The sequence below is a fragment of the Cricetulus griseus genome, chromosome X (genome assembly GCF_003668045.3).
Source record: "Cricetulus griseus strain 17A/GY chromosome X, alternate assembly CriGri-PICRH-1.0, whole genome shotgun sequence".
Lineage (NCBI taxonomy): Eukaryota > Metazoa > Chordata > Mammalia > Rodentia > Cricetidae > Cricetulus > Cricetulus griseus.
This window is the reverse complement of record NC_048604.1, coordinates 125,765,510-125,781,603: the sequence shown is the minus strand read 5'-3', so window position 1 is coordinate 125,781,603 and position 16,094 is coordinate 125,765,510. Positions and strand designations below refer to the sequence as shown.

Below are 16,094 nucleotides of genomic sequence, written 5' to 3'. Positions count from 1 at the left end.
GTGGATACCCATGCCACACCCGCTGAATGAGAAATACATGGGACCCAGAAATCTGCAGTTCAGTCTCGAAGCCCTGTGAATGATTCTGGTGTGTCCTAAGGCTGGAGAGTGAGTTTTCAGTCAGTGATTTTTATCTGTTCTGTTCTCTATTCTCAGAACCACTCAGACACTCTATAAATGTGGAACAATTTAATACACACAGTCAGGCACTGTTCTAAATATTTTAATTCTCAGTCAGTTACAGATCTAACTATGTCAGGTGCTATAAATGTGCTTTACATTTTCAGAGCTGGGGATCAAACCCAAAGCTGCTTTCATGCTGGGCAAATGGCATACCACTAAGCTAAACATCCAGCCATCCCTTTGCTTGCTTGTTTCTTTTGTTTTTTTGTTTGTTTGTTTGTTTTTTGTTTTTGTTTTTGTTTAGTTTTTAGAAACAGGGTTTCTCTGTGTAGCTTTGGAGCCTATCCTGGTACTCGCTCTGGAGACCAGGCTGACCTCAAACTCACAGAGCTCTGCCTGCCTCTGTGGTTTTGGTTTTTTGACACAGGATTTCTTTGTGTAACAGTCCCGGATGTCCTGGAACTCACTTTGTAGACCAGGCTGGATTTAAAGGTGTGTGCCATCACCACCCAGCTTGCTTGTTTGTTTTTAAAATGGAATTTCACATACCTTAAACCTTGCTGTGTAGCCAACGATAGCCTTGAACTTCTGATCCTCTTGCCTCTACCTCCCAATTGCTAAGACTATACGTACCCATCATTGTGCTCAATTTGTATGACGTTAAGTAACAAACCAAAGGCTTCATCGATGCTAGGCTAGCACTCTACCAACTGAGCTACATCTCTAGCCACTCTCATCCTTTAAACATTTTACTACATTTATTTATTGGGGGGGGGGGGACACCACACACATGTGCCTCAATGCACATGTGGAGAGGTCAGAGGACAACTTAAGTGAGTCAGTTATCTCCTCCCATCATGTGTGTCCTAGCAATTTAATTCAGGACATCAGGCTTTGAAGCAAGCACTGAGCTTCACACACTGAGCAATCTCACCTCCACCCTTCCCTTCTTTAAATTTTATTTCTGAGACAGAATCTCACTAAATTAGCCAGCGTAGCCTTGAACTCACACTGTAGCCTAGGCAAGCCTTGAACTCTCATTCTGCTTGTTTCAACCTCCAAAGTAGCTAAGATTACAGTCTTGTACCTCCCAGGGCCCTGTTTGTCTGCACATTTTACAAAAAAGGAAACAGGCTTAGAGGCAAATGGTATCTTATCCTAGGTGCGCATAGAATATGCCTCAGCTGATTCTCTCTTCTCTACCCCTGTAGACCCTAAGGGTTTCTTCAGATGGCCCCCTTGGGCAATGGGTATGCCTGAAACACCTCCACCCCCACCCCACCGAACCCATTTCTGAATCACTTCCCACACAAAGCCACTTCCCTTTCTCACTTCCCTTGCACTGACCTCCCACACACATGCTGACCACAGGAACCTCACTTTTAGGAAAGAGGTGGGTTTTCAAGAAGGAAGATGAAGCAGTTGCCCTGATACCTTCTCCTTGACGGACTACTTGAGGAGGGCTACCCTCATTTCACCCTTCTCCAGTACCCCATTGAAGTTGATCCCATTACTATAGTCAAGATTGTGCATTTTACAGGGAAGAAAACAAGCCAGTCATGGTGTGACATGCCTGTTCAAGGCAATCCAGGTCTGCAAAGCAAATCTCAGGCCTGGTATGGCTACATTATAAAATCTCATCTCAAAAAAGGGGGGGGGGCAGGAAGCTAAGGCTGAGAATTTAAAGTGACTTGTCTAAGGTCACACACCTAGGTGGTTCTTGCTTCAGAATTTCAGGCTCCAGTGCCCTTCAGTGAGAATTTGTCTCATATGCATTAATTGAAAACTAAGAGGTTTCTGGGTGGAGTGGGGTATTAGGTGGCAAATATTGGGTGACAGAACAGGACCAAGGGAGACACAGGAAATGGAGAGGGGAGAGAAGTAGAGGAGGCAGAGGGCTCAAGGGAGAGGTCAGAGCTAAAGAGGTCATACCCTCCCAGTTCCTCCTGCTCTGGGTTCCTCTTTCCTGAGCAGATCAGCCCAGATTAAGGAAGGCTTACTCTGTAAGAGAGGACAAAGACAGTGCTCAAAATGCTTGCTGGAATGCAAGCTCCTCCGACGCTACTGCTGCTACTGCTTACCCTGCCAGCCACAGGTAAGTGGGTGGGGGCCCAGATGTCCTCCCAGGGATGCCCAGGACAACCACACCCTGATTGTTCATTCCTCTCTCCTGGTCTTACAGGTTCAGACCCTGTGTTCTGCTTCACCAAGTATGAAGAGTCCTCTGGGAAGTGCAAAGGCCTGCTTGGGGGAGATGTCAGCGTGGAAGACTGCTGTCTCAATGCTGCCTATGCCTTCCAGGAGCATGGTGGTGGTCCCTGTCAGGCATGCAGGTTCGGGGGGCACCTGGGCTGAGCCCTGTAATCTAGAACTGTACTCTGTTTCCCTGGACCTTCTAAGAGTACTCAAAACCTTGGCACTATTGCCATTTGGAGCTCTTTGTTAGGAATATGAGTTCTGAGCATTGTTGGGTATTTTATAACATACCTGACCTTCCCCTAAGTGTTTTTAACAACTCTCTCTACTGGTTAACAGTGGGAGTGGGGGTGTGTCTGACTCTTTTCACCTGTTCTTGAGGCCCTTTTTCTCCTACTGGGTTGCCTCGCCCTACCCTGATATGAGGGTTTGTGCCTAGTCTTATTGTATCTTGTTATGCTGTGTTTGGTTGGTATCCCTGGGAGGCCTGCTCCTTTCTGAAGGAAAACAGAGAAGGAGTGAATCTGGGCAGGAGTGGAAAGAGGGGAAACTATAGTTGGAATGTATTGTATGAGAGAAGAATTTTTTTTGTTTTGTTTTGTTTTGTTTTGTTTTTCGAGACAGGGTTTCTCTGTGAGCTTTGGAGCCTATCCTGGCACTCGCTCTGGAGACCAGGCTGGCCTCGAACTCACAGAGATCTGCCTGCCTCTGCCTCCCAAGTGCTGGGATTAAAGGTGTGCGCCACCAACGCCCGGCTGAGAGAAGAATTTTTAAAAAGGCAACCATATCTAGAAACTGCCAAATGTCCGCTGGTGGAGACCAAATCAGCCCTCATTGAAAAGTACTTCATTGAAAAGTCAGGGCTTCCTGAAAATATTGCAGATGGGGTGCAACTTGGATATTTTTGGTGGTAGCTCCATTCTCCTAACTTATAACAGATCATACTTGAGTGCTTATTGTATATAGATCTATCATAGGAATGGAGGACTTTGGGGAACTTCTAAGGGCAACACTCAAACCTTTCATTGTAATGACACATTCATTGTGCAATTCCTCTGTGGCAGTTTGATCTCTGAAAGCACCTCAAGTCTCCTAATCATGACTTCCAGTTTACATATGTTGAACCTTACTATACTGTAGATATATTTTATGACTGCTTACTCCAGGTAACACTGTAAGGATGATGGGTTTGAGTATCTTGGAAAGCAGCTCTGGCCCCAGTCATGCTAACAGTTGGTATCTCTTTTACCACTAGCATGCATACCCAGTCCTGTGCAGGAGGCAAAGCATAGCTCTAGGATGTTTCTGAAGGGGCCTCTGAGCTCCTGTTTACCAAGCACTTTCTGTCTGCCTGCAATTATACAGGGTGGTGACCTATTGGGTTCCTGGCAGAAGTTCTTGGCTTTTAGTTCTTGCATTTGCTTATTGTGTATGGCTTTGTCCCTGGGGGATTTCCAGAGCCCTTGTCATAAAGGGAAATGAAATTTATCATATACTTACTGTATACTCACGTCTTCCTGTTCAATCCCCCACCATCCCTAAGTGGTAAGTAGGCTCTCATTGATCCATCCTGAATATCTACCCAGAAGCCCTCCTATGCCAACCTGTACTCTTTAGAATCCCACGTGCCATCCTGTCAGTTCATACCAGGATGGAACATGGGCTCCTCTCTGTAGGTCCCCACGATGGTCACCATGGTCCTCATGGGCCCCCTGCTCCGTTACATGCTCTGAGGGGTCCCAACTGCGACACAGGCGCTGTGTGGGCAGGGGTGGGCAGTGCTCTGAGAAGGTGGCTCCTAGGACACTTGAGTGGCAGCTACAGGCCTGTGAGGACCAGCCATGCTGTCCAGGTAAGAAAGATCAGCAATGTGGGCATGCACTCTATATTACCCATCCCCCAGGGCCAGAGGCATCAGTGCAGAGGCCTTGAAAAACGCCCTGTGTGCGGCTTTAAGGGTAACTGAGGAGGCTGAGATTGCTGGAGAAGAATGCTTAGAAGTGATGACATTGACTTTAGTCTGAGTGACTTGGATTGTGGGAAGGGGAGAAATTCACTTTGATTGGATTTGGGAAGAGGACAGGCCATATCTGAAGCAAAGGGACAAATATGAAGGCCACTGTCATAGGCCAGATAAGCAATGCTGGTAGACCAGGAATAGGGACAAGAGATAGGAGGACAGAGTTAGCTTATGTGGGACACACATGAAAGGAAGAAATCCTAAGTCCCACCCCACCTCCCATCTCTTTTTCTCCCACAGAAATTGGTGGTTGGTCTGAGTGGGGACCCTGGGGGCCTTGCTCTGTCACCTGCTCCAAAGGAACCCGAACCCGTCAACGACTATGTGATAACCCTGCTCCTAAGTGTGGGGGCCACTGCCCAGAAGAGGCCCAACAATCACAGGCCTGTGACACTCAGAAGGTCTGCCCCAGTGAGTAAAGGCAGCCACAGGACAGAGAAGGGATATCCAGGATGGAACTGTTGGGTTAGAGCAGAAAACTGCCAGGGAGAAAAGACTTGAGCATGCTTGACCACACTTCATCCCTCCACTCCTACCACAGCACATGGGGCCTGGGCAGCCTGGGGCCCCTGGAGCTCCTGCTCAGGATCCTGCCTTGGCGGAACTGAACAACCTAAGGAGACACGAAGCCGCTCGTGTTCTGCACCAGCACCTTCCCATCAGCCCCCTGGGAAACCCTGCCTAGGATCAGCCTATGAGCATCGGGGCTGCAGTGGCCTGCCACCCTGTCCAGGTATGTTGGGATGAGGTCTATGGCACACAGCTAGTGGAGCTTTGGATTTCTGGCAAAGATACTGTGGCATTTGAGGGACTAGAGTTCTTGTAGCATGTGACCAGAAGCCCATCATTTGAAGAGAGTTTGCCTCAAATGTCTAGTGGTGGCAGGGAGGGAAGTTGGGGAGTGCATGATTAAAAGTGCTTTGTGCTTTCTTTGCCACTCCAACAGTGCCTGGTGGCTGGGGACCATGGAGCCCTGTGAGCCCCTGCTCTGTAACCTGTGGCCTGGGCCAGACCCTAGAACGACGGACATGTGACCACCCAGTACCTCGTCATGGGGGCCTCTTCTGTGCTGGTGATGCCACTCGGACCCACATCTGTAACACAGCCACGCCTTGCCCTGGTTAGCAACCCAGTAGGCACCTTTCCCACGCTTAAGCCCCCTGCCCATCAGTGCTGCCCACTGCTGCTGCCAAAGCCTTGTTCCTTCCTCTGTTTCTCTTCTTCCTGCCCTCATGCCTTGGTTCACCTCTGCTTCTTCATCCCCACATCTGTTCACTGCCATGCCCTCCCACCACCTTCATGCCTTTCTCTGAGGCCCTTGACTGGCTCCAAACCCTTTTGCCCCTTGTCTCCACAGTAAATGGGGAGTGGGAAGAGTGGGGAAAATGGAGTCACTGCAGCCGTGTGAACATGAAGTCTATCAGTTGTGAGGAAATCCCGGGCCAGCAGTCACGCACAAGGAGCTGTGGTGGCCGCAAGTTTAATGGACAGAGATGTTCTGGAAATTACCAGCATATTCGACACTGCTATGACATCCATAACTGTTTCTGTGAGTAACCAACCCACAGACAATACTGTAAGAGTGGGCAGCAATGTTAGGGATCCTGTGTTCCTGCAGTCTCCTTTTCCCATTGAGACCTCCAGTTTTGATTATGTGACACTCTATCTCCCCCCCTTTCAGTGAAAGGTACATGGTCACAGTGGAGTTCCTGGGGTCTGTGCACACCACCATGCGGCCCCAACCCCACCCGTGTACGCCAGCGCCTCTGCACACCTTTGCTCCCCAAGTTCTCGTGAGTTGGGGACATTTTTTCCTTGGGGGGGTTCATGATGCTAAAGAATGAGAAGGGATTTGGTTTCACTGAACCTGAACTTCCCTACTGCATCAAAGGTGCCTACCTTGCCAGTCTTCCAACTTAGAGAGGAGGAGAGAAAGAAAGAATAGGCGAGGCAATTAGGGAACACTTCATGGTGTCTGTGCTCCTTGGTTACTAATGCAATCACTCAGCTGTGCACACAATCTTTCATCTGGCCTTCCCCACTGAACTCTTCATTAGCACTTACTAAGTCACCCAGGCCTCTATTCACCCACTCCACATTTCACTGCCCTGAGGTACTCTAAGGCCTTTCTAGCAACAGTTGAAGCTAAAAGAACCCATATCTGCATACAGAATGGAACCAGGTGAGATGAGCTATGATAGAACCCATGTAAAAGTGACAGGTAAGTGGCAATGAGACTGTCACTACCCTCTGGGCCTGGAAAGCTAATCAGACCTTTTGGGGCAGACAAAAATCAGGAGAAGCATTCCTAACATCCAAATTGTGAGCAGGGTCCTGGACAGAGCCAGTTAACCAGCCTTAGTGTTTACTGGACACCACAGTGGCCCAGGGGTTAGAAAGGGTTAAGCTATCCATCCTTTCCTTACACCAGAGAGGTCAAGATTCAGTGGCCTTTTCTCAGCTAGTGAAAGGCCTGTCATTGGAATAGGATCTCCCAGCTAATGGGGGTCACATTGATTCCTGAAGAGGCATTAAAGGCTATGTAGAGAAGAACCAATCAAGAGAATCTAGGTGAAAATGAATAGAGGGCTTGCCTACTAGGAGAAATAATCCTGACAAAAACCTTCCCGGATACATAAGGGTCCATTTACATAAAGGGGGAAAGATAGAGAAAAGAAAAGGGAATGAGGGGGCTGGAGAAATGGCTCAGAGGTTAAGAGCACTGGCTGCTCTTCCAGAGTTCCTGAGTTCAATTCCCAGCAACCACATGGTGGCTCACAACCATCTGTTATGAGATCTGATGCCCTCTTCTGGTGTGCAGATATACATGGAAGCAGAATGTTGTATATTTAATAAATAAATAAAATCTTTATAAAAAAAAGAAAAGGGAATGAGGAAGAGAAGGAGAAAGAATGGTTTGGGATAGGAATTTAAAGTGAGTATAAGGAGAGAGAACAGTATGGAGGTAAGAGTATTCTTTTCGGGGGGGGGGGGCATTCAAGACAGGGTTTCTCTGTAGCTTTGGAGGCTGTCCTGGAACTCGCTCTTGTAGACCAGGCTGGTCATGAACTCACAGAGATCCACCTGCCTCTCCCGAGTGCTGGGATTAAAGGCATGTGCCACCACTGCCCGGCTAGTAAGAGTATTCTTATTGCTGCCATTTTTAGATGACGGAAACAGACACACAAATCTTTCCTATTTATCAGAAATAGCACAATATCACAATTAGTTGTAGTGTTGGGTACACAAATGTTAATTCAGGTGTGGTGGCACAAACCTGTAATCCTAACTACATGAAAGGCTGGAATCAAAAGGACCACATGTTCAAGACCTTCCTAGGCTACCAAATGAAATTCAAAGCTAATCTGGGTAACATAGTGACACTCTCCAAATAAAAAAAGGAAGAGAGGGGATGGGTGGGTAGGACAAGAAGAAGAAGGAAGAGGAGGAGGAAGAGGAGGAGGAGGAGGAGGAGGCTATGCTATGAGGTATAGTGGAGCATTTGCCTAGCATTTACAAGGCCCTAAATTTAATCTCTAACACCACAAAAAACAGGTTTGGTTATGAGGCTTGCTTGTAATTCCTACATTGAGAGGCTGAGGCAGGGGGATCATTGACTTTGAGATCAAACTCTCAAAAAAAAAAAGATTTTTTCAATGCATTCTTGCCTTCCCTGAGCTTCTCTCCTCCATTGCTTCCCCAACACCCTAGGCCCACAGTTTCCATGGTCGAAGGTCAGGGTGAGAAGAATGTTACCTTCTGGGGGACTCCACGGCCACAGTGTGAGGCGCTACAGGGGCAGAAGCTGATGGTGGAAGAGAAACGGCCATGTCTGCATGTGCCTGTCTGCAAAGACCCAGAGGAGGAGAAACCCTAAAATCCCTTGCTTCCATTCTGACCCCTGATCTTCCAGACCTGAATAAACCAGCCTTTCTCAACTCTTCTAAGATTCCTTAAAGAAGGGAGAAAACCTGCCCCCTTTCCTGGAAGTGGGACAATAGAATTTTCTAGAACAAAGTAGTAGAGAAATATTCTGTTCTATTGTGTTTGCAGCTTAGAAAGCTTGAAAGCAAGTATCCAGCCCCAGCCTGCCTTTGCCATGACTGTAAGGGAGTGGGCTGGGAGACTGTCGACAAGGTGGGTTTTGTCATTGGCTGCTCACCTTGGCAGGAACTTTTTGATTGGCCCATGTGCTATTTAGTTGTCTCTTACTTTATGAAGTTCCCTAGGTTCCCACCCACTCATCAGAGTCTCTCAGCTGGCAGATCTGCCATAGTGGTGAACTGGGTGGGATGTGACCAGAGTTGGCTCCCAGCTGAGAAAGCACCTGCACCCACCCACTGAAAACAGCCTAGCTCCAACATCACAATTACCACTAACAAATAGCTGGGGGAAGGGGCACTGAGGAGGTGGCTATGATGTACTTTGAGCTGGGGCAGGGGCAAAGAGAAGCTAGAGTCAGCATCAGCCTGGAGGAACCCCTAAAATAAACCCAGGTGCATCTTTTTGTATTTGTTCTTTTAACACTTTAGTGTCTCCTGTATGCTACAGATAAGTCTGAGCATCTGGGCTGGAGGAGGACTGGTAGAAGGCGAGGATATCTGAGATCTAGTGAACAGACTCAGAATAGGCATTCCTTTTGTTCAAATATGTCTTCAATGCTTAACGCCTACTGTATACTAACAATAGTGCTGGGCATGGGGACACAAGGAAAAAGAAGAATCAGCTGCCCATGTCTCCACAGTAAAGGGAACAACCCCAGACATCAGTGTTTTTAGAACTTGCTCATTCATTTACTGTTCACTGAATGCTAATGATAGAATTATGAAGGAGTCATCATAATAGTGGCAATCACTAACACTTAGAAAGCAATTTGCTGGGAGCCCAGTAATGTCTTAAGGCTTTCCATAGTGTGGATTCATTTAATCTACAATGAAGCCATGAGGGTCAATATTATCCTCACTTTTCAAAGGAGAAACTAGCACATAAAGGTAATACACTGGATGTTTTTGAAGCACCACACATGGTGACACTGTGTTAAGTATTAGGAACAGAGAGTTTGCAACTTTGTGCGGTAGGTGAAGGGGACCTTTTTGGTGGGAGATTGATAAGACCCAGTCAGAACGTGTAACATAGCCCAGTGGATAGGTAGAAGTGAAGACAAGTCAATGAGAACTTGGCCATCTTGGGAAGGCTGAGTCAAAGTGAGGGTTTCTACTTGCTACTGCAGAGTGTAAGAGATATTGGCATGCAAGAAAGCAGAAGCTTGGTTGTGTATGTATGTACTGTTAGGTACATATCTCTATAATGTCAACTTCCAGAGCTGTGCTAGAATTAGGGCTATATTGGCTGTGTGGTTTAAGAGGCTATAACTGCATCAAAACCATGGTGTGTGTGTGTGTGTGTGTGTGTGTGTGTGCGCACTTACACTAGGGTAACATGGTTAGGTATGTGTTATGGGCACAATACTGGCATGAACACGTGTCAGAGGTGCATGCTAAAATTGTTGCTCACCCACACACAAGAAGTGATTCTTAGACTCTTCTCTATGCCTATTCCTGTTGGAGAAGATGGGGTGGAGATTTACTTCTGCCTTGAAGACACACCAGGAGGAGTGGGAGGCAAATTCCTCTGAAAAATAATCTACGAAAGTTAATTTCTAAAACAGCCACATAGGGAAAAGGATAGCACTAGGAAGCTACAGGTACTAAGAGTCCATGATTTCCCAGGAAGAGCCACAGTCAAGGTAGTTGTGCAAAGCACTGATTTGGGCCCAGAGGAGCCAAAAAAGTCTGAAGACCTGCAACTGCTCCTGTGTCACCAGAGGACACCACAGACCATGCTTTTAAAAAAAAGCACTAGAACTACATATTTTAAAGCATTAGAAATAATCAATATGCAGGGAGTTCCTCAGAGAAGGAGAAAGGGTTAGCCAAACAAAGCCTGGAGCAGAAACTGAAGCTGACTAGGATGGAAGGGGGAGTAAAATGATGGCTTGGGAATATTGAACTTGGGAACTATAGGAACATAGGGGGAAAGGGATGGAGAAAGGTTAGGTAGAGACATGGTTTCTGGAGATGAAATGATCACAGGCAGGTTTTGAGTACTGAAAAGAAAGGCATTTCTGATGGGACTGCAGCACTTGCAAAGGCACAGAGGTTACACCTCTCCTCTGCTTACTCCTTTTACAGATGAAAAAAACAACTAATAAATAATGTCATTTTCCCAGCCATATAGTGGAGGCTGGTATTGAACCCAGATCCCATACTATTAATGGTTTAACAAACTATTGACTTAATGAATAAGGAATGAGCAAATGACCAGACATGGTAGTGCACACCAGGAATCTCCTTACTGCAGAGTGTAAGGCCAGCCTGGACTACATAATATCAGGCCAGCCTGGGCTACATAGCAAAGACCTGGTTTATGAAGTCTTTCAGGCAAGAGACCCCAAATCTACTTGCATATCTCCTACCAAGTTATCTGGTCCACTATCATTGCTCACTCATCGTTCATTAAGATAATGATGTATCCAATCATTCTGTCCACGTCCCTTACTACAATCCAACTCCACTTTGTTATGAACACACTGGCACTGGCTGTTCCATCTTCCTGCCACATATACTGATCACAGCGAACATGATTCTGGGGATGATTTGAAGCTGGTGGATTTCCCTCATTTGCAAAGTAGAAATTGTATTATCTGCCCATAGGATTGTTTGAGGGTAGGATAAACCAGTGTACATATAAACAAATAACTATGGACTTATAATTTTGTTGTAGCCAAGATCTTACAAGTGGACACAATGGTTTCTGTGTCCTACCGATGGGTGGATTACTGTCTTAGTCAATGTTCTATTGCTGTGAAGAAGTACCATGACCAAGGCAATTCTCCTAAGAAAAAACATATAATTGTGGGCTTGCTTACAGTTTCAGAACTGAGTTCCTTATCATCATGGTGGGGATTGTGGTGGCAGGCACACAGGCTTGATGCTGAAGAAGTAGTTGAAAGCTACATGCTGATCCACAGACAACAGACAGAAAGAGAAACTCCAGGCTTGGCATGGGCTTTTGAACCCTCAAAGCCCATGTGTGGCAACACACTTCCTCCAACAAGGCCACACCTCCTAATCCTTTCAAATAGTGCCACTCCCTGGTGACAAAACATTCAAATATATGAGCCTATGTGGGCTTATTATTTTTATTCAGACCACCACGATTACCTTACTCTCTCATATGAAAATATTGTTTGGCTTCCTTTCCGAAAAGTTCTTATATAAAGGAAGACAGCCATGGACACTGATGACACTGGGTTTGGGCTAGGTCCAAAGCAGAGGAATGAGGGCATGTAGAATAAATGTGTGCATGGGGAGGAGGCTGGATATACATCAGAGTTAGCTAGCGCTGCAGGAAATGTTTCTGCGCTGCATACCCAGGGTTTCCATGCTCATGTGGGAGCATGTGGAAGCTTGTGGTTTCTCTAGATGTGTATACTTGTTGAGACTCTCTGGGTGTTCGTGTGTCAATGTATTGCTTGTGTGTATAATGTGTGCTCGATATGGTCATGTGTGTTACCCTGGGCTTGTGTGGCCATATGTATACCTGGATGCCTGTGTCTTCTATGATGTGCATATGCCCTGTGTCTTTCCTTACTTTTCTATGTGTGTTATTCCCTGTTTCTTCAGGCTCTCACCACCAAGGGCAAGGATATGTACACTACCCAAGAGTCCACCTCTGACTGTCTGGTGATGTTTACACCACTCCCATGCTCTTTTTTTGCGAGATACTGTGGATGCAGAAAACACATGTCTCGCTGGGAACACTGCAGTAAGGAAAATTTCTTTTAGTGTATCCTCTGAGTGTGCACCTACCCCCCCCACACACACACACCCTCACCCCCCAAATGCTTTCACCAGTGAAAATCAATACTGGAAACCGAGTGTCTAGAGAGGGTAACAGTGTATGAGAGCGAATGAGCCTAAGGATCAGAAAGGGGCAGCTAAACCGGGTAGGGTCGTGGGGAGAGAGTCTCCTTGCTAGGGGTCCCGACCCTCCGGACAAGAACCCCACCCCCACTCCTCAAATTGCGCATCCCCTATCCGAGGGGGAGGGGAAGAGGATGCGGCGTGGCGCGTGCGCACTGTAGGATTCAGCACCGCGGACAGAGCCTTCGCCCCCGCCGCCGGCGCGCGCCACCACCTCCCCAGCACCGAGGGCGGGCTGACGTCACTCGCCAGCCCTCCCCAAACTCCCCTTCCCCGCCGCCTTGGTCGCGTCCGTGCCGCCGCCGGTCCAGTCGGACCGCACCACGAGAGGCGCGAGATAGGGGATTGCGGGTGCGACCATACGCGCTGCGGCGGCGGAGCCTCAGTGCTGCCTCAGTCTGCGGCGGGCAGCAGAGGAGTCGTGTCGTGCCCGAGAGCGCCGCCGTGCTCCTGGGCCCCTTGCGCTCCGTCCCCGCGGCCCACGGACCCACAGCCCCTTGGACCCCCTGCCCCAAGCCGCCACCATGAACTACCTACGGCGCCGCCTGTCTGACAGCAACTTCATGGCCAATCTGCCGAATGGGTACATGACAGATCTGCAGCGCCCGCAGCCACCTCCGCCTCCGCCCTCGGCCGCCAGCCCCGGGGCCACGCCCGGCTCCGTGACCGCCACTGCTGACAGGGCCTCCTCGGCCGCGCCAGTAGCCTCTCCGGCAGCCCCTAGTCCCGGGTCCTCGGGGGGCGGTGGCTTCTTCTCGTCACTGTCCAATGCGGTCAAGCAGACCACAGCAGCTGCAGCCGCCACCTTCAGCGAGCAGGTGGGCGGCGGCTCTGGGGGTGCAGGCCGCGGGGGCGTCGCCGCCAGGGTGCTGCTGGTCATCGACGAGCCGCACACCGACTGGTAAGCCGCTGTTGCGCCTCCTCGAGGGCCTGGGTCCCCAGATGTTTCTACAGTGAATGAGCAATTATAGAGCGCCACTTGTGTGCCTGGTATCTGGCCCCTCGCCCAATTACTTTCTCTTAATGATTTATGCTCAACCCTTCCCTCACGCTCTGCTTTTACCTCCCCAAAACTAAAATGGGTACAAGGAACAATTATCTGTTGCCTATGCCTCTTCCCCTATCCTCATTCCCCAAAGCCTTTGGCTTCAATATGTGCAGAAAGCTTTCAAAGGCCAAATGTGCCCTACCTCTGCCCAACTCTTGCCTGGAAGGCCTCTTCCCTACTGAGTCTTGTAAACATCTATTCAGCACCTGCAGTATACCTCACTGAAGAACCCTTCCCTTGGGGTCTTTGCCTTTAATGACTACCATGAGCATGTTTTGAGAGCCTGATTCACGCTCTGTTATCCTCACCCCTTGCCCTAAGGCCTTCTCTCTAACGGATCTTGTGAACACGTATCCGGTTGATGATGTGCCCCACCCCAGAAGACCCCTTCAAAGACCTTTCAAACCTGTCTGTAAATAGTAATTGAGTAGTGTCTGTTGTGTATTGCACCCCAGATTCTCATCACAAGCTTTGCCTCTAAAGGATGCTATGAACCTTGACTGAATGCCTTCTATGTATTCCAAGTCTAGGTGCGTGCTCTGAAGGGTCGTTCTCCGAAGGATCTAAGAGGCATTAAATGCTTGACGTGTACCATCCCTAAACCCACCTCAAATGAATCATTTTCCAAGTGTGAATTCTGTGAGCATTTTCAAGCTTTCCGTGCGTGATTCACTGCCAGACTCTCCTCAATGACCTTTTCCTATAATGAACCTAGAAGACATTTATCGAGTACTTCCTGTATATCCTGTTCTCCAGACACTTTTTCAAAGGCCTTTGGTGGATCCATTCAGTATTGATCATTTCCCTAAAATGTGAGCCTTGTCTAAAGGTTCTTTCCTTTAGTAGATTCAGCAAGCATCTGTTGAGTGTCAGCTGTATATCCCACTCCCAAGCCTTTATCCAATGCCTTTTCCTTCGGGGGCTTCCTTCAGCATGTATAGAGTACCTTTGCATGACCCAGCCAAAGATCTTTCCACAAAGGTCTATGACAAGTGTTAATCCAGCACTCAAATATCTAGTAATTGCTGTGGGCACCATTTGGGTCACTTTTGCAAAAGGCTTTTCTTTTAATCCCTCCTTAGAGCATTTATGGAGCACCTGCTCTTCGCCTTCCCCACAAAAATCTTCCTTGCATAAAGAACTGTACTTGCCTAGATCAAGTTTCTGCAACCCCTTCCCCTTTCCATGGGCTTTTCCTCCAAGAATCCAGTGCATTTTATCAAACAATTCTGCATTCATCCCTAGCCTTTCTCACCAAAGGTCATTTGTGAATAGAGTCAGTGAACACTGATTTCTTGTCCTCTCAGAGCTCCAGTCTGATGACCTTCCTCCAAAGACCCTTTCCTCCAGTGGCTCCTGGGAGCATTTAGGGGGATCTCCTGTGTGTTTATGCCTGTTCCTCATCTGCCTTTACTAGCACTGGATGTGGTCAGCACCTACGCAGTACCTGTTGTGTATAGGGAGTACATTTCATTAACCCCTTGGAAAACTTGCCCCTACCACAAAGCCTGTCCTCCAAGCTTTCCTCCAATTAACCCAGAACCTGCTATATAAGAATTACCCCTTTCTCATTCACTTTAGTGCCCCCTAGGAGTCTCTCTCCCCAACCTTAAACTCTTACACCAAGACAGTTATTGTATTTAAGCCAGTCAACACTTACTGAGAACCAACTGTATGAGTCATCCCCAGTCTCCTGTTTCCAGGTCTCTGGAAGTTCCTGCCACTGCCTTAAGAGCTCACACTCCAGAAATCTGTTTCACTCAAAATTATTGAGTACCATCTGTTTACTATTTTGATCACCCCTCCCTCATAGGCCCTTAGCATGCCATCTTTTCTATTTAAGACCTTTAACCCATTCTAAAGATAGTTATTGTATACTTTCTATGTAACAGAATGGGGGATGCATTTGTTAACCACTTCTCTATACTAGGAAGAACCCTCCCTCAGCTCCCCTTTCTTCTCATCCCAACCACTACCTGAATTTCCGAGACCTCTCCTACTTATTCCCATAAGCATTTAATGTGCACAAATTGTATACTTTGAACAACACCTTATAATCCACTTTCCCCCATTATTCTGAGGAGATCCTGTCCCCCACACACTATGCAGGCACCTCTCCAGCAGTCCTTCACCTCAACCATCAATCCAGAAAGCACTTATTAATCTCTTGCTGTATTCTGTCCAGGTAACCACATTCTCATTGATGCAGCAGGCTGTTCAACTTTTCCTCCAGCAGCCCTTAAAATGTGTATTGAGCACAATTCATGATTCCTTCACTATTAACTGTTCCCCAAGGCACTGTCATTTTGGCTCCATTTGTTTTATTGAACTCAGCAAACATTAACATGAGGCCTGTATTGGTAGATGTTGCTTCCCTGCTTCAATCCTGCAGATGGATTATTTAATTGCCTTTTCCACCAGTTTCTCAACTGAATATTGGTGTCCATTCTCTTTTCTGTAATTGCAATCTAATGCCTTCTATTTTTCTTCTAATCTCCAGCAAACATTTATTGAATACTTACTGAACTCAGCAAGACTAGTCCCCCTCTCATTCAGCCTTCCAGAAGCCCCCATTTATTCCAACAGCTTTTTCAGTCTTTTTCCTCTAGGCAACTTGGAAAATATTCATTTAGTGTCTTCTAGGTATATAATGACATTAATAGGAGAGAGCCTAAGTATACGAGGCTCAATATGGGAAAAGAGAAATTGCAGACTTTCAGAA

The 16,094-nt window shown here is 47.4% G+C and overlaps 2 protein-coding genes across 6 annotated transcripts in view; both read left to right on the top strand.

The window, feature by feature from the left end:
* The first annotated feature begins 686 nt into the window (after positions 1–686).
* On the top strand, positions 687–8,277 carry Cfp (complement factor properdin). 4 transcript variants are annotated; one of them, XM_035450245.1, is made up of 10 exons: positions 689–1,516; positions 2,098–2,218; positions 2,306–2,456; positions 3,996–4,171; positions 4,580–4,750; positions 4,881–5,072; positions 5,286–5,459; positions 5,697–5,888; positions 6,021–6,132; positions 8,051–8,277. In XM_035450245.1, the coding sequence occupies exons 2-10, from the start codon at positions 2,155–2,157 to the stop codon at positions 8,214–8,216; spliced, it is 1,398 nt and encodes a 465-aa protein (XP_035306136.1). In that variant the 5' UTR covers positions 689–1,516; positions 2,098–2,154; the 3' UTR covers positions 8,217–8,277. The 4 variants fall into 4 exon arrangements, with proteins under 4 accessions (XP_027288165.1, XP_035306136.1, XP_035306135.1 ...); XM_035450244.1 differs by having other exon boundaries at positions 689–1,714; XM_027432363.2 differs by having other exon boundaries at positions 689–1,739.
* A 4,571-nt stretch (positions 8,278–12,848) lies between these two features.
* The window catches only part of Syn1 (synapsin I), a 54,383-nt gene continuing 51,137 nt past the window's right edge, over positions 12,849–16,094 (top strand). For both annotated transcript variants that reach the window (XM_027432276.2, XM_027432275.2), the window contains exon 1: positions 12,849–13,225. In XM_027432276.2, coding sequence (XP_027288077.1) covers positions 12,849–13,225 — 377 coding nt within the window. The remainder of the gene's footprint in view (positions 13,226–16,094) is intronic.